Source organism: Oryzias latipes, chromosome 16 (assembly GCF_053564925.1).
Source record: "Oryzias latipes strain Hd-rR chromosome 16, Olatipes_Hd-rR_3.1".
NCBI classification, from domain to species: domain Eukaryota; kingdom Metazoa; phylum Chordata; class Actinopteri; order Beloniformes; family Adrianichthyidae; genus Oryzias; species Oryzias latipes.
The window spans coordinates 8,505,082-8,529,276 of NC_136252.1; the positions used below are offsets into that span (position 1 = coordinate 8,505,082).

The 24,195-nt window shown below is 42.9% G+C and overlaps 1 protein-coding gene across 2 annotated transcripts in view; it reads right to left on the minus strand.

The window, feature by feature from the left end:
- zfpm2a (zinc finger protein, FOG family member 2a) overlaps nt 1–23,538 on the minus strand; it is a 117,657-nt gene extending 94,119 nt beyond the window's left edge. For both annotated transcript variants that reach the window (XM_011484912.4, XM_011484913.4), the window contains exon 1: nt 23,014–23,538. In XM_011484912.4, the coding sequence (XP_011483214.2) occupies nt 23,014–23,053 (40 nt within the window). In that variant the 5' untranslated portion in view covers nt 23,054–23,538. The remainder of the gene's footprint in view (nt 1–23,013) is intronic.
- Nucleotides 23,539–24,195: the final 657 nt, after the last annotated feature.

Sequence of the window (24,195 nt, forward strand, 5' to 3'; positions counted from 1 at the left end):
TGGCAGGAAAACTTGTTGGCATTTGACTATGCCATTAAAATGCTGGAGGCTCCTCTGAGCATGCCCGAGGGCTTCGGTGGATGCCAACCACTTTCTCTCTGGACATCACCAGGTCCTACTTCTCCCCGGATGACTGTCCTCTCCTCTTGAGTTTGGACAAAGACACACAGGACGTCCAATGGACACTGGTAGCAGACTGAGTCCACGCTGACCATGATACCTGTTCTCTTATATTTACCTGTCTGTATCCCAGCATGAAGGAAGTAAAACATAGTAGAGATGTTGCACTCTTCTTCTTCTTCTTCTTCTTCTTCTCCTCTGGCTCTGATTTATGAGTGTCGTCCTGTTACTTATATGGAAATGTAACTTAACTACATGCCTGTACACTGGAGCTGACAGCTGAAACAAAGCAGGTAAAATATGTGTGGTCTTAATTACTGGTTTATAAGCAAGCTTTTCACTAGAACATTCAGTTTTAATGAAGCCATTGAGTGAGGCTCCTCCAGGGAGCTATCATGGTTAAGTGGGGGCATCCATCTTCAGCCACTGGCTCGTTTGCAGATGAGTGGAGGCGCTGTCTGCAGCGCGCTCACCTCATATTGGCTCACTTTATCTCCACTAAGTAAAGTCTTTTGGAAGGTGCTAACAGTGGCCAGAAAATACTTTTCTTAACCAGCTGTTTTGTGGCGGCTCTCATTCTGCAGAGCCGTCAGGAACTCGTCTTCAGCAGTTACCATGTTGCTGTTTTTTGGGTGTTCAGGGCCCACAAAAAGAACATTTATAAATCCAAAACTCTGCAACATTTGGCTTTCAGTCGTGAATCATTTAAAAGAGTTTCCAGGGTTCTTTTTGAATGAGAAAACTGATTAATGTATCAAATAATGTAGATAAAACAATATTTTCACATCAAGGAATTTCTATGAAATGGATATATCTAAGATTCCAATTTCATTCAGTCTTATGGAGGGTGGGGAGGGGCTCTTTTTGCAATAAATTCTTCATTAATTCAATTCTAATTTGCCTTTGGCTCCTATTTCTACTATTGATAGTTCCACTACTTAATACCCGGGATAAGGGGGAGAAAGAAATCACTGCAATAACTCAGTGGAGACTGTGAGCAGTAGATAGCATCTAAATATTACCAATGCCAAAAGAAGTGTGAAGTCTGATGAACATTTCAAAAGAACAATTCTTTATGGATCAACTAAATCTTTTCCACTTTTTAATTAAAAGTAAAGAAAATAGAAGTTAATTATCCTGTAAAGATTAGCTGGTGGGCATCTTTCTGTAAATTAGTTCTAATTAAAAGGAAATTGTCAAATGACATTCAAAGCACTGTCCTTTAAAACACACAGAGAGACGGGGTTTTTTTTTTTCCAACACCCCTTCCCCGACTCTGCCTCCCTCACAATTCTTGATCTGGGCATGTGCCGCTTCCTACTGGACGACCACGAGCCACACAGCCATCCTTATGAGGACATTACAGTAACCCTTTAGCCTGACCTCCATTTACAGCTTAGCCCGCCAAATTTCTCCTCCATTGCAGGCGAGTGCTTCATAAAAGGTAATTATTCCAGAAATAACAAATCTAAGCACACACATTCAGACACCGTCGATGCTCCCTGGACAGAAGACCTGTGAAATACTGCAGCATCGGATGATGACATTTGAGTTTTAAAGAAGGGGAAATGCAGAAGGATGTGTTGGCTAAATGGTGGTAAAGAGTTGATTACAAAACTCATGCAGTGGTTGTAGAAGCTTAAGGAAATATTTTCTGTCAGAAGATGTCACCATGAAAAATAACATCTGGTTGAAAAAGGTGAACAAACGTCATCATCCAGTAAGCCGTGTCCCATTGTACTACCTTTTTCCGGTTTCTTATCTTGTTTCATTTCATTTTGATTTCTTGAAATTAATTTTGCTTCCTTTTTTTCTTTTTTCTTTTTAGAATTGTGTTTCGTTTTTTGGAATTACATTTTAGTTTTTAGAATTTTTTTTCATTTCTAAAATGTAACGCTATTTTATTAATTGCGTTGCTGTTTTAAACGTTCATAGGGATGTTAAAATATTTTTTGTTTTGAGTGATTTGTTGGTGTGATTTGCCCTTCAGGGCCACCGTTCCTTTTATTTAGAGGAAGATCTACTCCATTTTGGGGGATTTATTTTCTGTAGGTTTTGTTTTCCTCCTTTAAAAAACTACCTGGAATCTAGCAACAATTTTTTTGTATTTGCTAACATATAATTGTTGTACTGTCACAAAGAGGTTCACCCCACAATCTGACAAGTTAAAATGTTCCCTTTTTTTTTGGTTGAAGAAGACTAACGTTACATTTTTAAACCCCGTAAACATTTCTAGACATTAGCAATCAAACTCCGACTGCTTCATCTACCACCAGAGCAGGAGCAGTCAAACATGGGAACAGACCCATCACTTAACTAAACCTCCACTGTCATCAGGTCACAAATAAAAAATGCATCGGTCTTTTGGGGCGCGAGCAGCTTTCATCCAATTTCACATGGATTTCATCATTCAGTGTCTGGGCTCTGCTGTTGCTCCCTTCCACTTTATCACCCCAGATTCCAGCAGTATAGCCTGACAGCACAGAGAGAAAGAGGGAGGAAAACAGTGCTGAAGCCCCTCCATCTGCTGTGGCTAATGATGATGCTCTCTCTGGCCCGGAGCAGAGCTGTGTGAGGGAGATTTACACCCATAACACCCCTGGGGCTCTGGAGCTGCACGGCGCTCCAAAAACACCGTCACTCCATCACTTTCTATACCAGAGCTGGCAGAGCAGGTAACAATGGAGCAGCAACAATGTCTTTTTGTGTTACTGACAAGTGCCTTATTTGGTTGACATAACCTGCCGGAACGCATGTGTGTGTGTGTGTGGGGGGCACTGAGCACACGGGAAAATGGATGACAGCTACACCATGACGGCATTGTGCTGTTGCAACAAATTCTTCAGGAATGGAAATCAGACATGTTTTTGTTTGGACTATTTTAAAGAAGTTCCAATTACCTGTGATTTTGCGAGCTTCGGGCAGTAAAGCTCTGTGTGGGACCAGCTCTGACATCTATCTCCTAAACGAGTGAGCTAAATGGTGAGAGGCAGAAGCAAGGCTGACTCAGGCAAGGGGGGAACTGTAAAGTGCTCCTCAGGGATTGAGTGTTCACACACAGTAAATGGAAGTGGCACAGCTCTGACCTTTGAGCTGCAGCATACGAGCAAAGTGAAGGCGCTGTCAAAATATTGCTTCAGAAATGACAATCCACCTAGCCAGTCCCAAGTCTTGACACGGCAGGCAGGCGGAGAGCCGTAACCTGCTGATCCCGACATTACAAATGAAGGGATTATCATGACAACAAACCGCAGCTCAACACGCTGCACACCCTAAAGATATTCTGGCACTGCCCCCTTATTATCACCAAAGTCCCACACAGATAGCCAGAGATGACACAGAGAGCAGGCGCCCAAAATCCAGAGGAATACGAGTCATCACATGTCAGGACTCAAAACACAATTTCAAAACAGGCTTTGCCTTCGTCCTCATTAAACTGCATCAACTTTTTGCTGTGATGTTGCACTTGGAATTTCTGAACTTTGGGATTTGGCAGCTTATTCGCATCCTCATTCACACCCATGTAATGCTCCAGTCCACAGAGAATAAGTCACTCGTAAAGAATACCAAAATATCACAAGCAAATTACGAGAGCTCTGAGAGGAAGCTTGGGAGGAACAAAGACAGGCAGCCATAATTATATCTTGGCGTGTAGAGCATGTCAATGGGCCACTTTCGTTCTGGAGGGCATTCCCCCGGGCCCATCAGACATCGAAATGATGTCCAAATTATTTTGTGCTATTGCAGCACGATGCGATTATCATATTTACTACTGGTGCACTATGGCAACATTGGTGTTTACACCTGTCTCTATGAGAAAGTGAGGTTTGCACTCTGTAATTTAGCAAATGTACAGTATGCATATGAGCTTGTTGGCAGGGATTTAAATTAGGTCAGAAATGGAATACATCAATAGCAACCCATATGTGCATCTTTCTTTTTTCTTCCTCCTCCCTCCCCTCCCGAGCCTTCTTTGCTTAGAAGCCTGACGATGAAGCAGCCTGACGACTGCACAAGTGTGATATGTGCAAATCACATTTGCAGATGAGCTTGAAACTCCTTTTAATATTCAGATATCAGACATCCCGCACTGCGAAGCCCGCTAAGACGCGATTCGGGGAAGAAAAGCAAGATCCGCGTCATTAAGGGAATCGTTAGGGGCTCGCTCTGCATTTTACATACTTCACAAAAATGTACGACCAAGTAAAAACATCACCAGTTATCTGTGATAACAATGCAAATTTTTGTCAGTGAGCACATGGAGATTCTGTCAAAATCCAAAGACGCTGGGGTCTTTCTTTTCTTCCTCCCTTCTCTGGCTTAACACCATCAGCTTATTGGCGCTTTGATTCCTTTCCTATTTTTTTCTGAGAAGTCACACACAGGCTTGGGGAGTCAAAGACACTCAAAGGTATGTTTGCCACACGGCGTGTCCCCAAAGCTTGCCAGTAGCTGATCACCGCACACGCCTGTAGATAGATGCATGCCTGACTGGCACACCGGATGTCTAAACAGCATCTCTTGACACTCATCCTTGCTTAAGTCAGACCCGCAAAAAAAACTCTGCTTTTCTGACCATCTTCTCCATAATGGCTGACAATGTCAACACGCCGACACTGCCCTTTTCCGCCTTCCTGTTTGGGCCTTTGTGGTGTGCTGGCAATAATTTTACAGCCTCAACTTTTCAGCAGAATGCAGCTCCCTTAGATTTCCCCCAGCTTCCCTTACCTCCCCGCGTCTTAGCCCTGTGCCAAATTTGTCCCTGTGCCATTTTAATTACAAGCCAAGGCAATCTTTATGGTGGTATTCTGTGAGAACACCAATCTGCAAAAAAGGTGATAAGTGGGACCGCCACCCAGCTTTGGTATCAGTAATAAACAGACACTTAATTGAATAATTTGACCTAAGAGGCTGATCCTGGGAAATAGCATGCCGGAAAAATTATTTTGAAAATTGAAGACAGTTCAGTGTTTTGCATGATGCCTGCAGTGAAGAAGACACACTGTGTTTGGCTGCGTGCCCACCAATCGCCAACGTGGGACATGGTGAGTCTTTACGGAACAGATAGTGAGCCTCTGGTATCCTGGAAGCACTTTGATGTGTCGGGCCGGGGAGGGCGAACAGGGATGACCCACGCGTGTGCGTGTAACTGTCCGATATGTGGGAGGGGGGGGTAAAGTGTGCCCACTCGAGGTCTTTGTAGGGCTAGCAGCCACATGGGCGCGGTGGTGTGTGCGCCCCCGACCCCAAACACGCGCAGAAGCTTCCAGAGACAACGACTCGCGCCACCTTGCCGTTTAAGGATAGCTGTCAGAGGATGATGGCTCTGATTCAACACTGCAGCAGGTTTGCACACAGCTCCCCGATAAAACGGGAAAAAAGCAAAATCCTCCACTCTCCTCGCTCCCTCTCTGTGTTTCCCTCCATCACTCTCCCTCCACAGTTCAGCACTGATTTGACTGCTGGCATAATTTTGCAGAGGAGACTATTTGCAGATGCAGCAGAGTTATCAATCCGAACAGACACACAATCCGGGTCCAATGTCACTTCTCCTCATTATGTTAATGGTTAATACATGCAAATGAAAACATTCCAGCAATTTGATTTCTTTGAAGATAGTTTGCATATTGTCTTAGCCATAATGATGGTACACTTTCTCCCCAGCTTCGATTTATGCAAGGCTAGTTAGTTCATTTTTATCAGCTCTGAGTTCATTTCTAGGGCTACTGGAATGTGATTTCCCCTTCCCCTCACTATTTAGCTAATTAGGATTCAGGTACCATAAGCAGATTTTTCACGCTATTGGTGTTTTTCTTAATTAAGAAACAAATGAATTCTCCCCAGCAAAATAGATGGAACAACGGGATAGGGTGCCAGGGGCCAGATGCAGTGCTTCTTAATTAGAAGTCACTCCATTGTCTGAGGTTTTTTAATGAAGCCCCAATCTAAATGGATATCAAAAAAGCTTCCAGAGTCAGAAAAAAAAACACTCACTCACACACCGGCCATTTAAAATAATAAGGGAGTAAAGATAATGAAAGACAAAAGATATGTACTGGCAGCCCTGGCTTGCACCTCCAGTTTAGTGGGTTTGGTACTCTCGTCAACCTCTGTATGAGCCCTATTAAATCAACTCGATCCCTCGTTGGCCTCTGCCCGCCTGCAGCCAGCTCTAAAATTCTGCAAAGCCAACGCTCTTTTTTTGAACTTCTGATCAAAGGTGTGCATTTCATTACCTCGCGGACGGTTATCAATGATTTCTGAAAACTGCTGCAGCTGTCAACTTCCTGTCTGCTGGCTAGGCGGTAGGCAGAATCCACGCTCATCAATTTCACGTCATTCACGACATGCGGATGTTTCGCAGACAGACAGCGAAACCGACGCTTTCATTCAGCTGGAAACTCATCAGGGAAAGATGAAAGTATAAGTTTGCAATTAGAGGTGAACATCTATACAGGTGCAGCAGACAATGGATGACCAAAAGTTTTATTTTGAAAAGATCCCAGGCAGCTTCAGAGGGGCTGTTGAGCAGGAAGCTGAAGACGATAACATTGTGGCTTTTTTTGACTCAAATAAAATCAGCATAAAAGTCCAAATGTCCTGCCAGCTTCACCACTTCTGCTTCAGACAGCATGGCTTAGGTGGTCCCGCAGGACGGGCCAGTGCCCACTGATACGGACCCGGCAACCATCTCGTCCAGGCCAAGCATGCGCACACCCAGGGGCTGTGCCATCAATGCCATGACTTGTGCCAGACTGGATCCCACCCAGCAATCCATTTCAAAGGCTTTTTTATGGATCAGGTATGCAGTGTGATTTTCCTTTTCCTTTGTAATGCGCCGTGTCAAAGGCGAGCTGGGTTGACTTTAAAGTCATATACCAGATTTTTAAGCCTTTCATTTTGGAAGGAGACATAATTGATTTCTGACTTTCCAAATGTCAAGTTGGAGCAGATTAGAAAAGAAGGGCAAAGTCCAAAAAAATCAATCAGGGGTGTGGGCCACTTGATCCACATGTGGCTCAGACTTTTGGATTTTCTTTACACTACAAACTAAGAGCTTACTCAGGTGTCAACATTAGAATTTACAAATCTGACAAACTTTTATGGGACAAATACAGTGAAGTCTTTAGAGCACAGTCAGTCAGCAATCAGATTTCTAGTCCCAATAAGCCCGTGGATGTTCACTTGTGTGCTCGCTGTCAGTCAGAGCGTAGTTTATCTGTTTATATCTGTGCATGAGATTATCAGGTAAGATTACTTAGCTCACATGTATGAACAGTGTTCAAAGACTGCAGGATAATGTAAGTCCTTCCGTGATTGCTCAGCTTTATTTTTTCCATTCTACCGGCAGAGCATTAGAACAATACAAGTGGCTGGGCTCCATACAGCGTGACAACAATGGTGCAGAAATCCCCAGGGAGCAAACCACATGTAAGTACTCTGGATACTGACACACAGTGTCCTTTAATGCATCAAAAATGAGCTTTGATCCAGAAGAGGGCACAGCTCAGAGAAATTACAACGCTTGTAGGACACATGCATGGGGTTTCATCCACGTAGGGTCTAGTATGTGCACGAAAACAACATTTTATAGCCCACACGCTGTCTGCAGGCTGAGCAACTAGCCACATTTCATGGGATTATTCGAGCCAAAAGAAGACTAATAGGACACTCTTTTAATTCTGATGACTTAGCGCTGCATCATGATAGCTTAAAAGTACTTTTTAGTCATCTGTGCTGCACAAGTTAGTATGAGGAGAATGCTGGTCCGTCCGAGTTTCAGTGGCAGCACAGAAACCTGTCACTCAGGCACATGACAGCAGAAATGGAGGAAAAAGCAACTCAAACACATGTTCAAACGTGCTGAGAGCCGGCAGCCTCCGTTTAGAAAAGAGAAACTTTCTAGGGAGGATTTATTTTTGGTGGCGAGTGAAGTGACGGATCTCAGAACCGGTCGGCTAATTATTTATCCTGCTGGTTTTATGGCTCTCATTAATTTCCCCTCCCCTCTCTCTTTACCTTCCATTGAAAGTCTGAAGTCAACCTGCATCTGGTGCTGATAACGCTGGGGTCTCAGCAGCCTTGCAGCCTCCCCTCTAACCCACCCACCCACACAACACAAAAACACACAAACACACACTTCCACAGAGAAAAGCAGCAGCTCTCTGCACACACACTCACCAGATAATGCCAAAAGAAACAGCATTCTGTGATGCAAATCCGCAAAGATGCGCTCGCTCAGGAAGGAAAGCGTGTTATACAGTATTTCTGAAATAGCTTGAGCTTTGCCTCTTAATTCTATGCCCTAATGGCATGGCTCCAAAGTATTGCAAGAAAAAAAACCCTGAAGGTTCTAAACCAATCACTAAAGACAAGGAAGCAATATTATTTGTACGAAAAATGGTCTAAACTAATCAACAGATGTTTGGTTTTTGTTCTTACACAATCTTAGAAATGTCTGCTTTCATAATGGCAAATTCTTTCCTTTAACTTGTGACAAAGCTCATTTTAAGCCTGGTTTAAAACAAACCAGGAAGTGTTTCTTTTTTTTTTTTTTAAACAGGAACTTTGGCATCAAACATCTGCGATTGAAAAAAACTCATCAGGAATGAGCGAAAAACTACATTTCATTCTGTAACCCAGACCCCACCTCTCCCCCTTCTGCCTGTCCTTATCTCATCCACTCGCTACTTTGTCTTTAAGGTTCAACCGATGCTTCACTTTTTGTGGATTTCACTCCACTGCAGGCCTTTTGCTCCCCCATGGCCCAGGCTGGTTGCTCACACCCTCCAGCTCCACCAACACCTGCTCAAACTGTCCATCACATCCACCAGGAGACAACAAACCTCCTCGTCAAACACACCAATGAACCAAACACCCAATTTGAGCAATTTCTTCCAAGAAGTGAGCTGATAAAGACCCCACACTGGTTACACTCTTCAAAAGCAACGGAGAGACACAGTGGGCAGGAATTGCTGAAAAGCAAATATTGCCCACGTCCGACTTCAAACAGCAGTCAGATGGAAAAGGCTGCACAGGCTGAAAAGAGGCCGAGCACAAAAGGAGAGGCCTTAAGAACTCTTGGTGATTTCTTTCATGTTTGTCTTCATGTGGAACCCAGAGCATCCATTTGTCTTCTAAGAAAAGTAAACACCACACTCTCTGCAGGCTCATGAAATCCGACAGCTCTGACAGTAACGTGCAGTCCTTTCTTAAAATTAGATGCGCAAACTCCACTGAAGATTAGTAAAATTCAACATTAGAACAAAAACAAATACTTAAAACATAAATTTTTACTGCCCATGAACCTGCACAGGACAAAGTCAGAAAAGACGATGGCCCAATGCACATTTTCTTTTCGCCCATAATCTGTTCATTCATGTATTTTTTATTTCTGTAAACCACATTCAAACAAGTTTCTTTGCAAACAGTTGACATAAAAGTATAATGGGGCAGACTTAGCCCAGTTAGGTTCTGTTTGAGTCTTCACAATGCCCCAATGATGCTCCCTTGCAGTCTTATTGGACTATCAGTGCTCAGGGGTCATGGGTCTGGCCAGTCAAGATAAAAGAAACCCTGATGAAATGAACCATGAGGGAGCAAAGAGAGCTGCTCTCTGCTGATGGAAGAAAGCTGGTGAGTCTGAAAGGTGAGACTGCAGCAGTGAGGTATTGACCTGAGCGCTGTGGCTCTCTGCTTGAACTCCTCTACTCTCTGCAACACTCCTGTCTAAACAGGACGCCTCCACTCACGCCGCTCTGACAGCCAGAACCAATACTTCCCGTGCAGCTTTGTGCATTTGGAACATTTGCTCTGTTTTTAATTTTACAATTTGGTATGTTTGAACATTCTGATCCAAAATGTGATAAGAAGATTAAGTTTTAAAGTATTTCATTCATTTCTTTGGCTTTCCCTGAACAAATTATTCTGTTCAGCTGATGTTATAAATGTCTAAATTGCCATGGAAATATGAATTTCCAGATTTTAATGTAAATGTAAAGTATTATCAGAGATTTTTAACATTGATCACTTGATTTGATGTCTTTCTGTAATAGGCTTTGATATAGCTGCCTATTATAGACTAGCTTTTTTAATTAACTGAGGGTTTTTTTAATTAAAGAAAGCACCTTTTGACTTATTTTCACGTGTTTTTCTTTTATTTTATCTGAACATTGGATTACACCTGTGATGTTTGTGCATTTATGCATTCATATTTTGTTTTATTTTACATTTTGGATGTGGCTTTGTTAAATAAGGCCAACTGTTTGTGGTAGTTATGATAAAAAGCCAGATTTAATGTTTTGCTGTACGTGTTCAGAATGAACTTTCAGCCAAATATGTCAGATGAAAGACATCAACATTTATGTAATGTCATTCTTTTTAGGCGTCTCAGTGTTTTTCTGCTTGTCCGTATTACTTGACATCCATCTGGCAGACAGGTGGCGCCCTCATTGGTTCTTTCTCCCTGGCTGACTTCTGCCCTGTGCCTGATCCAGATGGGCCGGCCACTTTTGGCAGTACAAAGACACAACTTTTATTGATTTTATGAATTGTTGTGTTGCATTAAGGAAATAACTATATAACTGACATTTTAACAAAACTCTGTAAACATCATTTATGCTGTCAACTGTAACTAATACAAGTAAAATCAACAACAGACTGAACGACTGAACAAACCCTTACATAAAGCAGCACAGGTGCCGGTTTTACCTGCTTTTTTTGATGAACTCACTCCCCAACACTAAAATAAGTCCTGTGGTGGTCGAGTCCACAGCTGTGACACCTTTGAATAATCAGCCTCACTCCATCAAAGCTGACAACAATAAGGATAGTATTCAATATTCCTCAGCATTTCACTCAGCCAACGGCACAAATCGTTATTTTACTGCTTTCATATCAGAGTTTGGTCAATATACCCCCCCCCCACCCCCCCCCAAAAAAGGATTACACCTCTTATCTGAAATGATATTGAATAGAGCATAACAGCTGAAACACACAGAGTGCTCCTGCTTGGCTTATCCTGTGAGAAGAAAAAAGAAAGAACTCTTTATTGGAATTAAGATTCAAGTCAAGATAAAGTGAAGAAACAGCGGTTAGATTTCTGGTGTAGAGCCATGTCCCACTTTATTCCCAGCTGTCTGGGGGGCTAGACAGCCCCCCACAAAACTGTGGAGCTGTAATATAATGACTCTATGAAATATAAAGGGGCACCCCAGAACACTCACTGTGTGTGTGAGGCAGCTGCAGTAAAGGCAGGGACATGTCCAAAGTGTGGGGGCTGCTGGTCCCTGTCAGATGCTCCACAGCTGTAAAATCATCAAGGTGCACAGGACGATAGCGCTCACTCGTTTGTGCTGCCTAATTACTCGCAGCAACTTCCCTTCCTGCTGCTGTGTCATTCACTCCAGGCTTCTGCTTCCCTTCTACTGCATGGAACAGAAGCATAAGGTGGATCAGTGGAATCATTCAATTATAGACAATAACTGCTATATTTTGTTAAATGTGCATGTTGTCTTCCATTTACTGAAATAACTCCAGTCATTTCTACTATTCCTTTTCAGTTTAAGTGCCACCCCCAACCCCTGCATCAACACCCACACACAGAGCCCCCACCACCATACCCAAGCCAGACCTTTTCTTTTCTTTTGAATTTGACAAAGCCTTCGGTGAGTGCCGTTGGAGCACTCGGGCTGAGGATCTGATGGAAAGTGTGGGGTCTGTCGCAGACAAACACTTTAAGTACATTCTAATTAGCTGATGTATGCAGGACCTCGTCCACATTGGAGGGGTATCAAAAAGCAATCAACGCCCCATCCCTGATGAGCTCACAGAGACACACGGATCCACTGTCTATGGAAAATCGATGTGTGGCTGGACCTCGCCTGGCCTTTCCAAACCACCATAATGCAGCGCAATCACAAGACATTATGCACAAATCTGAGCCCCAAAAGCCACAGGATGGGGGGAAGGTTGAAACGCAGTTAAGGCAAAGCTGAGTTCATCATTTAAAAGCTTGATTGTGATGGCTGCTCTTTTGAAAAGCTTATGTGAAGTGCCAGAAGTGGGAAAATTTGCCTGAGAGTGCCACAAAATATGGATATAAATACAGAGGAGAATTGTGTTTGAAAAGCTGTCATGATCAAGAGCAGCTTGGTGCAGATAGCAGAGAAATCAGCAGAGCCGTGATGACAACTAGTTGCAGTGGAAAAATGAAAAAAAAAAAAGATATGAAGTCAGCGGTGAGACTCCTGAGTGATTCTTAGTGGAGGAAAATCAAATGGAACTACTGCATCAGCCAGAGCACAACTCCACGTTATCAGCATGAAATGGTGTCTGGAGAAAAGGAATATCCCAAACATGCGATCTAGATTTTGTCACCCATTCATAATCTAATTTGACCAGAGGCCATGCAGGCAATTCGTTTCAGTGAAGACCATAGGTGTTTCAGCTGCAGGCTCCAGCGGAGAGAGGCATGTGTGTCACACAAAGACCATCGGTTAGCGTCGTACCGAAAGGGAGTCTGTATCACCATCTTATCTTCAAAGGACTGGGCAGGGGCTCATGGGAGCCGTGCCACCGCCTCGCCTCCACGCAGACACACACAGAGAGGGGATTTGGACCCGCAAGCAGGAACCAGGGATCTCTCGGCCGGCACCCAGGCCTGGACCCTCCTCCAATTCGCCCGCGGAGAACAGGCAGGGTTCCTGCACACGCGGCACGACATCAGTGAGCTGATCCCCAATCGCCACCCTCCTCCGCTGCACCCCCCACCCCCCCATGCCGACTGCCTTCCCATTTGCTTCCTGGCCGCAGCTCGACGGAGGGGATGGGATCTGAACTCAACTTAGACAGAGTTTCCACATTTCACAGATGGCTGGGAGAGGCTTTGCATGAGGTGAGGAAACAGAGTGGGGGGGTGGGGGGGGGGGGTAAGGAGTCTCATCGTCGGCGCTGAAGCAGGGCCGATTTCACACCGCGGCAGAGAGCGCTAAAGCAGGCCGCTGTTAATCCACTCACTGAAGGGAAGGCCTGGAGCTATTCCACCGCCAGGCCGCCATCTCCCGCCACAAAGCCGTAAATGGTGCATTATACAGGCAGGCTTCAGAGACACTGCTGATATGCTGATGTGTGGCGGACAAAGACCCCAAAACCGAAGCAACAACAACAGCAGAGCCACATGCAGCACCCAAGACCCCAACAGCAGGCGTGCATTCAGCTCCTGCCCCCTAAACGCTGCACCAGCCGAGGTGTGGACTGCTAAAAACCCGACATCTGCATCACTGATGGGGTTAGACAACCTTCAAATCCACAAAACTCTTTCTCCCCAAAGTGAGTTCATATCTAAAAAGTTGCCAAAAGTCTTAAAGATGAGTCTTTGAACTTACAAAAGGCAATCACTGTGAATGAAAGGAGACAGCGAGTATATAAACATGGGGGAATTTAAATAAATTGCCACAAAGAAAATCAGGGAGAGGGCAGCCAATTATGTAACGATAAGACAGCCACCAGCCTAAGCCACAAAATGAGATGTTTTACATGAAACGAACAGTGGTCTAGATTAGAGCGCCATCCTGTTTAGACATGAAGCCAATTGGGTTGATATCACATGTGGAGAAAATTCAAAAGATAAGTGGGAACTCTGAGAATTGTTATAATCCAACTGTAACAAAAAGCTGAAGTGTATTGGCTTTTCCCCCCAGACGCGCTGCTCGATAAACATCTTCGATGAAAGAAGTTCATTACTTGCCTGCCGTGTAATGTAACATGCTGCATTACCAGTGCATGCCAACCTACAGTGAGGCAGTCCATAATGAAGCCTTAGGCAGTTAATGGACATCATTAGGTGAAAACATATAAGAGATAATTATGGTAATTACAAATCCCTTTTATTCGTCCTGAGTCTTTGACAAGGAGGTTGTCATATCAACCACTTCAAACAAACAAAGAGTTGTTGTCTCTTCCTCTAAATGATGTCCGGTTCCATTTGGACGGGAATTGTCTCCGGATTATCCGTTTTTATTGTTTGGTTAGTGCCTCTGAATGAAGGCTACATTTCTTTCAGTGGAAACTTGATTAAAACAAGTGATTCATAACAGTAGAATTGGACTTGGATTTGCATAGCCACTTCATTACAAGTGAGACCTTGATCTTAAAAGCAGCCCAGCATAAAGCTAATGGATGTGTCTGTTATGTTTCTTAGAGATGAACCCTCAGAGGACCCAAGACCTGCAGCAGAATAAATATCAACTTGGGCATTTGCGTCCTGTCTTATTAATTTTAATTGTGTTTTTTTCTTGACAACAATAGGTCGACCATGAAAGGCTTTTTGTTTTTATAATAGATTTCATCCAAGACTGGCCGACTCCAGAGCAGGCTCTGCTGCACACAGTTTCAGCAGCAGCTGAGGCTCAAATGCTGCTTGGGAAACGTATGCAAAACAGCTGAGAGCGAGGAAGAAGCCCTGAAAACTTTGGGTGTTTATTTACAATCTGCCTCCCATCATCCTCTTGCCCTGGCTCCATGTTCAGCGATTTCTGTAACCAGAGGCACACTCGCTGCAGATTCCAGTTTGAACTCTTCAGCGCACAAACCCTCTTTATCAGATCCTGCTTACAATAACAGATTCCCTTTGAGCTGAAGCTGTTGTTTAACTTATTCGATCCCACAAGGAAACTCAGTCCAAACTAGTGGGGGGGGTGCCAGTCCGGCTGATGATGTCAGCGGGTCCCTGCTCGCAGCAGCACTTTCAATCACGCCTGGTGAGATTACAGCTATAGGATATTACAGTACAAACTATGACCATGTGTCCCGCCGCCACAAAGCTTAGCAACATATTAGAGTTTGTCAAAGCAAGCTATTGCCAGAGAGAGATAGATACAGAGAGGAGGAGAAAAGCCATTGACCTTTGTGTCCTTCATATTTGCCTAGCACCCCCTCAGCCTCAATCTGAAGAGTGAAATCATCTGATCCCAAACTAACTGTCAACTGGCTTGTGATGCTAGCAAATCCAGCAGACATCAATCAATCAGATTTTCTCCTCGTCTGCCACAGGAATTTTTTTCCCCTGTTTTGCCAGAGCTTATCATCTGACCCAGTTGTTATCCCCTTTCTGAAGCTTAAAAAAACTTGATTATGGTTAAATTCACATCTTTGGGATTCCCAGACACGTCCTCAGCTCAAACAGAAGTATAAAAACATCCAATCTGTTATTTTTACAGCCCCCTCCTTCTAAAAAACAGAAAGTGTAATGACTTCTTTCGAAATGAGCCTCTTAATTCTAAAGTCATGCTAAAATAATGAATTGGAGTCTCTTATCTTCCATTTTCAGGGATGCATGACTGCATGGACCTCAGATAAAAATCCAATCTGATATCATAAGACAAAAAGGCATTTTAGTCGGCTACGGCATTTGCTCAGTGTCAACAGTTTTTAGTAATTACTAGATAAGCTTTCTTTGAAACACACAAAAAGAGAAAGCTGGCTGATTCTGAAAAAACGCCAGCAGCATTTTCCCCTACGACTTCCTAAAAACCTGCTTTGAGAGGATCTCTCTTAAACTCCATCCGGTCTCTTTCCTCCACTCTTGAACCCATCCGATGTGCACAGTTTACACGGACGTGATCTTCATCAACGTGCTCCTGCTGGAAAATGGCTCTGTTATGACTCTGTTGCAGCTCTCCGTGCTAATCACATGCGCGCAGATACGGCCTCTGATCACATCACGTGTAAGCTGCGCTGTCAACAGCTTTACCAGCTTTGCAGTGGTGCACATCAAAACACAGCCTCTTTAAAGTATTAACTTGTTTTGAAGTTTGCTTTATATTTTCAACATATTTGACACGAATTGTTTATCTATTTACAGAGCTTTGTCATTAGTGATTTTCCACTGAACCCTTGAGACGCTGTGTGTTTTGAGGAGGGAAATGCTGATGTACAAATTGAACTGAAAAGCTTGTTACTTAATCCTCTGTTGCTAACGTTCCCTGAACTATGCAGCCTGGTGCACTTCAGCCCCGTGCAAAGTTGTGCACCACATCCCTGCAAGCCCATCCGCAGTAATTCCTGCCAAGCCTGAGATTTAGACCGAACATCTATTAGGGCGTCACTTTCCTGCGTGCCAGCTACCATCCCGCTCTGCTGCTGTCAGCCAACTCCCCCTGTTTATTGCTATCTTTCTTTTAATCAGCTCAGTAGTTGTTTTTTTTTTTGTTTTTAATTTGCTGAAACAATTTCTACCCATCGTACTCGGAGCTCGTTTCACTGTATTTTGCTGACAACACAATGTGCCGTCTGCAAGACATGAGTCATGTTTCCAAGCAGTCCCTCTCCCTCGTGTCTCATCCAAGATTCAGTCAAAACCGTCTGAGCAGTTTTGACACATCCCGTGAAAATGTTATGATCAACCATGCTTAATTTGATTGAAAGAGACAAAAAAAAGACACACAAAAGTTATTTATAAGCCAGCAATAGAAGACTGACAGATTTCCAACCCCTGGACTTTTATTTCTTGAATGTGATGGAGAAAAGAGCAGAGTCTCTCTTGGGCTATAAAGATGGAGATGTCAAAGCATCACACAAATGTGATGAACTCAATATCCATATCCATGATACATCCAAACCTCTGTATGGCACAGAAAAATAACCGCAATAGCTCAGGAGCCACCTTAGAAATCCCCTTAATTGAGCAATATCTTCATTCCACATCCATGTGCATCTCCAAGGTGAAAAGGGACTGTGCAAGTCAAATGAAAGAAGAATTCATGATGTGTGGAAGCCTCTCTTACTCACCCTGGCTATTTGCCCTCTTGGCAGGGGCCAAATAGAGAATGTTAAATGAAGCAATTGTGTCCAGGAGGCAAAACGAGGGAAAAAAAGGCCCCGTGCTCCCTGCTCCCACCCTGAGGGGCATTCTGCTGCATGATGCGGTACATCCAGGCACCCAGCCCTGCCTCCATCAAGCACAAAATACTTTGCTGCACTCTCTGAAACACTGAAAACTTCAATCACACAACTCTGTGTCTCACCGTGCCAGAAGATGTTAAAAAGTATGCACTTCTGCTCTGTGCAAAGCAAAACTGATCTGAAAAATGTAAAAACTGAGAAAAAAAAGTGACCGTAAAAAATAATTTTAGTGTTTCTGCAGCTCGACGCTCAATTGTCTTATTCAATCATGCTATTGCAAAGAAAGCAAATGACAAAAAAAAAACTAGAATCTTTCTCACCAACCCTCTGCATGAACCACATGCAACCTTACTTTACAACCTCTAAAAAATCTCTGCTAATATTTTTATACAAAACACTTGTTTTTACTGTCACATAATTTTTTATCATTTTATTCAACCCTTTACTGCTAAGATTTCTGTCTTCCCACAAAATTTTGAAAGTATTAAAATGTTTAAAACCCAAATGATGATCAATAAATGGTGATCAATAAATCAGGTACATTTTGCAACTCTTAGTTTAAACTGAAAATCTAGATAACAATAAAAAAATAATTGAGAAAGAAACCATAAACCACTGAGATCAAGAAGAATGCTGTTAATCTCAAGCATATCTAGGGTAACCCCTCACTGCTCCGCTTCTAAAGAAACCAGAAATATGACATCAGAAGCATTTTGTGAGGTAAACTTTTTCTTTTTCCGTATATCACAGCATCTGCCTTCATCTGTTGGAATATAACGCAACACCTGAAAGACTTTCGGGTCTTGAACACATCAGTGCATCGTGGATTTGAAGTGCACAAACCTATTGTTGCTCAGGCGGAGGCCTGCAGGATGTGGACTGTGTTCTGTGAGCCTTCAGAGCTGGTGGCAGCAGGAAACTCATCTCCTCTGCAGTCCCACACTGTCCGCTTTACATCCAAACTCTACTGTGACACCTTTGATAATCAAAGCTTTGTCTGGGTGTTAAAAGGACGTACTTGAACAGCAGAGACACCAGACGCCCTCTTTGCTGTAATGGCATTTGCACATCAATATTTAAATCTTACATCTTACCTGTGATTAGATTACTGCCTCTCGCATTTTTTTTTCACCCCCTCTCTTGCAAAACAACAAGGTTGGGGGCGAAATAAAGCTTAAATCGATCATCTGTGAGTCTAAACCAGATTCCTAAGCAGTTTGCCACTCTCAGAAGCAAGATAAGATAAACTCTCTTTGACCTAAGAGATGAAGTTGCCATGACGATCAGGGAGTACACTTTCTTTATTGATATTTTGCTGATGTAACAACAAATGGAACTAGATCCTGCTCCTGATAATGGTGATTAATTAATACCAGTATTGATCCCTACATGGGAAGAGACAAGGCTATTAACTTAAAGCAGGCTGAAAGTCAATTGTTGCCTTGGGCTCCGTGGACACCATTAATATCAAATCTGAATAAAGCGGAAGAAAATGAGCAAGGAGAGTAATGATGAATTTAAGAATTTTGCATTTTGGTTTCAGTGCCAAAAACAACCATTGTGTGGAAAACACAGCAACCGCAGCTTGAAGCAGCCGTTATTGGAATAATAGCAGTGGAATTCAGGAAAGAGGAAGATAAAGAGGAAGCTGTGAGAGGAAGTGACCTCCACCTTTGCAGCAACCCTGCCCACATTTCACTCTGCCGTCCGGGCGCCGCGGGCCACGGCGACACCGAGGGCAGAGTCAAGCCCCGTCGGTGCGCGGGCTGCCAACCCCACACCATCAAACACTTTACACAACACTGCTTTCAACGGAAAGGAGGCAGCAGCTGCATTCTTCCCCTATAGCAGCTCTCATGTCGTCAGCGACGAAAGCTCAAAGACTTTCCCTCTGCAGAAAGCATTTTATTTGTGACACAGACAAAAAAACTGAAAGGAGATGACATTCATCCGCATTGTTGTTTTGTGTCAAAAGTGAGGAGGCAACTGGGGATCCTTCCGCTAAGACGAAGCAACGGCACAAGCTGTTATTGGCAGGGAACAGATGTTTGAGGGAAAGTTGGCATTCAACAACCATTCTTCTTCTGACAGAAATCAACAAGAGAAACACAGGAGACATGCCGAGATTGTCACCAAATGAAAGGAAGACCCTTAACTACACAGGGAAGCTGGCGAGCAATAGGGCTGTTTCTTTTTTTAGTCTCCACCCCCAAAACATCTGACTACTAAAGTTGCCAGCACTTGCAGGCCAAAGGTGAACGTACAGTATACAACTTCCACGACTGTTTTCAAGACAGAGGCTCAACTGCAGGAAAGATTGGTGAAACGCACAAAATAGAAAGCACAACAAGCTAACAGCTCTGTGAAAAAGCCACACCAGCCCATGCTCTCCATGCCTACTGTACAGGCACCAACGTATACTCCAGCAAACACACAATCAGACAGGATGTTGGCAGTCAATTCAGTAAACACTCCCCCTTATCCCTTACTAGTGTAATCTGCCTCTGATAAATGCCCCTCAAAGATAGAAATGTCACCTGATATGATAAACAGCGTGCTGACGTTACATAAAGTGGCCTTATGCTAAGGAGCTGAGAGATTAACTGTAGAGCGGAGATGGAAAAAATGGTTGCTGTGATAAAAAAAACGACTTCTAGCTTGAACAGACAGCCCTGGTCTGCTGTGACGCTCTGCTCCTGCTGTTTCTCACTGCGTCCAAGTTAAGGTTACGTATAGGTCAGAGTATGCAGAGATTAAAGTCAAATAGCAGCTTCATTAAAAAAAAAAATCTCCTCTTAATTATTTGAATTTTGGAAAATGAATTTTGATTTTTTTTTTTCTTGTTTCATAGTGGAATTTGAAATTTTGTAAAATGAAAACTCTTGTACAAGCAGAGCAGATGATATATTTGGATAAGATGACATTTACTCTGGAGATGTGCCACTCTGCTGCTATACAAACTCACAGGCAGGACTACAGTGCAGGCCTCCGTTCCCTCACTTAGTTCAACACAGGAGAGGCAGCATGCATTCTCCCATATGGGCAAGACAACAGCAAAACAAGGAGAGCACTAAGTCAGTTTAATAAGCACATTTGACATTAGACATCCAGGCCTGGCCTCGCCAGGCCTCTTCAATAAGCTCCCATACACGCAGGAGAAGGTAGGCTCTCTACATCATCCAGATTCCCCTTTACGGTGCAAAACTTTGGGGGCAATTCTCCAGAAAAATTACCCACAGGGAGCCGGGTTTCAATTCGGTCCCTGTTCATATCTTCCCATCCTATTAAGTATCAAAATGTTCTCCTCTCAGAGCGAGTGGAGGTATGGATACCCCCCAAATAAAGGAGGAGGAGGGAGAAGAGGAGGAGGAAGAGCTGTTAGAGAGGAGCTCGGTTGAATTCACTCATCACCGTGCGGCAGCTAATCGCAATCCGCCGAGCATCGGCCATATTTTCATCTTTGCAGTCAGCTTCCTCCGTCGCACGCTTTCCCCTCTCCTCCACACCAGCAAAAACCTTTTATTGGCATATTGGCATGAGGTGATAAGGCTAAAAACAACAGCAGCTAGCAGCTGGCCCACACAGATGAGCTGATAACATTGATATGTGCTTCTGCACAAAACACCTCCATTATCTCCTCTTTCTATCAAACTCTTATTACAATAGAAAAGCTTTGGGATCTCTTACTTCCCTAGAAAAACAAGATGGGAATGGGGCACCACTTTACACTTCATATATTTATATATATATTCTTATGGATGCAACATACAGAGAAAAGAAACAACAAGGGGGGAAATACATAATTTATCAGAGTATTATCGGGATATCCAGGCAGCGTAATCAAGGAGCAATGACTGACTATTTTTTGCCTTATCATCCGAAGTGGTGGAAACGGAGAAGAAATTATCAGCCAGCTGCAGATTGCTGGGCTGGAATTTTAATGGTAATAATCGGGGCTCTGATGGTATATCTTCTCCTCTTATCTTTCCCATTATCTGGCCTTATCTCCCCAGTCATCGGAGCAAATTAATGGTGCTCTTTCAGCATTGCCTTTTTATCACCGCTCAGAGAGCACCCAAGGGGAAAGAATAAGCAAAATATTAAAATACTGCATAAATCACAATTTTAGATAACGGTCCAATGTATGCAGGAGGAAGGTGGGGGGGCGGGGGAGAGGGAGCACAGAGCCCAACAACCTTTTTGTCCTTTAGAACGACTGTCTGTGCTGACTTTTTTTTTTTTTAACCCAGAGTTCCCGGGGAAGAAGAGAGGATCTAGGCTCTTGGTGACCTTTTTGTTTCCAACCAGTGCTTGATTATCCGGCTGCACACTAACTCCATATTAACAAGCTCTTACACGTGACATGCTAATTCACAAAGGGCTGGGTCACAGTGGCTGAAAAAGAACACAAACGATACATTACTTTCACACGGCAACTAAAATTTGGATCCCACCACAGGATTGGTCCGCAGAATGAGAGGCGCTGTCACGTCATACGTTGTTGTGGAAACAGTTTGTAGAGGATGCTAAAAGCACAAACATTCAGAAGGAACCTAAATAAAGTAATAATAATATGTTTTGTTAAACTGTTTCATTTTAGTGAAAAAGAAAATAAATTAAAAATGTAAACGCATGGTTATGATCAAATTCCAAATAGTTCTGTAACTACATAAAAAAATAACTTTTTAATTTTTTAATACAAATTTAAAAAAAAGAAAAATAATACTTAATTCCAGCTTTTTTTTGTCTCTAAGAAAACCAAAAAAATTAAATGAAAAATATGTTTTAAAACATTTTCATACAATTCTCTAATGGTTTGAGAAATATAAACTTGATATCCTCATTAGTTCACACACATCTGTGCATCCATGGCAGCATCAACAAACACAAACCCATCCAGAAACATCCAAATCACTTCATCTTTGAAGTTCTGATGATTGTCAGAGCAAAAAATGGTAATCCACGCTGCTCTCAGCAGCCACACACAGCGGTGGAAGTAAACACACACACACACACACCCAACACACACTGTCAGCTGCATCTGAGGAATGACTTCAGAATTTACTAAACGTCTGCAGGTTCTGGAATCCACAAAATGTCAGAAAAGTCCTTAAGAAAATACAAATTCAGGTGTAAAATATCATCCAATTTGATCCAGGCTGATCAGCATCTCGCTCCAGATCTACTTTAACAAAATGAACATCAACTTTACACAACCAAAGATGAAACAATAAGATTGTCATAAAAGGTTCAAAATATCAGGAGTTTTTGTTTTCTCATCATGTTATTTTCCCCCTTTTTATTTTAATGAAAATAAATAACAATGTAACTTGTTTTAGTGTGTTTTTTGTTGTTGTTTTTTTTGTCTTTGGGATCCACAGTTTTGACACAGGAGCTCAACATTTAAACACTGCAGTGAGATTTTTCAGGAGATCTATGTAAGTATTTATTCAAACATCTGAAAGAAGAAATGCATGAAGGGAAAGGGGAAGCCAAGACTAGAATACTGTTGGAAAGTTGGAAAAACACCCCTATTAGAGTCTGTTACAAATAATACAAATTTAATGATTAAAATATAAAGTTTTTTTTTTTAAATATTGCTTTTGCTTCTGTCGTTGCTCAGATTTTTTGTGCGTTTTTAACACTATAAATAATGGAGCTTAAAAATCCAGTTGGATATAGGCGATCAAAAAACTTTAGGAGGATTTAAACAACGACTGACTGAGCAGCATACCGGGATAAAAACCGAATCTTTTTTTGTCCTTTCTGGAACTTGGACGCAGAGGGGAAAGTTTTGCAGCAGCACCGGGGTCTGGACTGTAAATCATCTCCAGAAAACAGGAGCGCGCGGAGGGAGACCCGAGGACCGTGACAGGCAGCGCACGAGCGCCGACAGCTCAGCCTCCACGGGGTCACTGTCGCTCCAATATCCCGCAAACTCCGAGCAGGCTGAAAATGCGGCGCAACGGCGAGTAAAGGAGAGAAACTTACGTTTGATCTGCCTGGGGTTGCTCTGCTTCCTTCGGGACATGCCTGCTGCGGCGGCGGTCAGTGAATCCAGGTGTAGTACTGACTGATCGATAGGTTTTGCTTCATCCACGCTCTGTCTTTCTCTCTGTTTTTGTTACTTTTATTATTTTTCTAATGAAAAGTGGGGAAGAAAAAGAAGAAGGGGCGCTTTTTACGCACGGATCTATCGTTCCGTCTGTCTTTCCTTTATCTTTCTCGTCTCTGGCTCTGGCTCTGACTTTCTCTCCTTCACACACACGAACACACGCGCTCGCGCGCGAACGCACGCCCGCAGCCCTCCCTCTCTCCGTGGCGTCCTCCCTTCCTCTTTCCTCAGCACCGGTCTCCGTGATGAGGCTGCGCTTCGCCGCGATCCGCACGGACTGACTGGGGAGGTGAAAGCGTTTCGCGCTTTTGTTTGAAGATAAGGTTTGTTCCTCCCCGGGCGCCGTAGCCGCGGCACCATGAACTTACTTGATCGCTTTTACACCCTTCTTTTAATTAGCGGCGCCCTTCATTAGCGCCCGTTTTTGTTTGGGGGTAAATTGTGGCGAGCTAAGCTCTGACCGCAGAAACGCATGAAGGTTCACGCAAACAACTGTTGAAAAAAAGAGAAAAAGCTGAAAACATTCTCACATTTTACTTCTCAAATGACTTTCTCACAACAAGGTTATTCTCATTTATTTTTAATAAAATAAAAATAATCCATTTTACTTATTTATCCTGCCAAAGTAAAAGAGCTTATCTGCAATTTGACCACTACTTTCCCAGAATGCACTTTGGGGATTAGTTTGACTAAAAAAGTATTGACCTCATACTTTAAGAATATATTTTTGAATGTATTTTTCTAACTCAGTTTAACATAATATTATAATTTTTAGGGAATTAGTTGGTTTTTAATTTATACTAATAAAAAACAATAAATCTTTGGGGGGGGGGGGGGTAAGTTTTTATTTATCTATTAATAATTGATAAACTGTCAGGAAGTAACAAGAGTTTCTTGCTGGCAATAAGGCAACCTGGGGAAGAAAAAAAGAAATATTCAGACTGTATATTTAAAAAAAAATTGGTCAGACAGACAGAAAAGCAGAGAGCAATTCAAATAATTCAGATTTTGACTGCTATTTTCTGAATAGTTGCCCAAACTGGAAATCACTCTCTTCA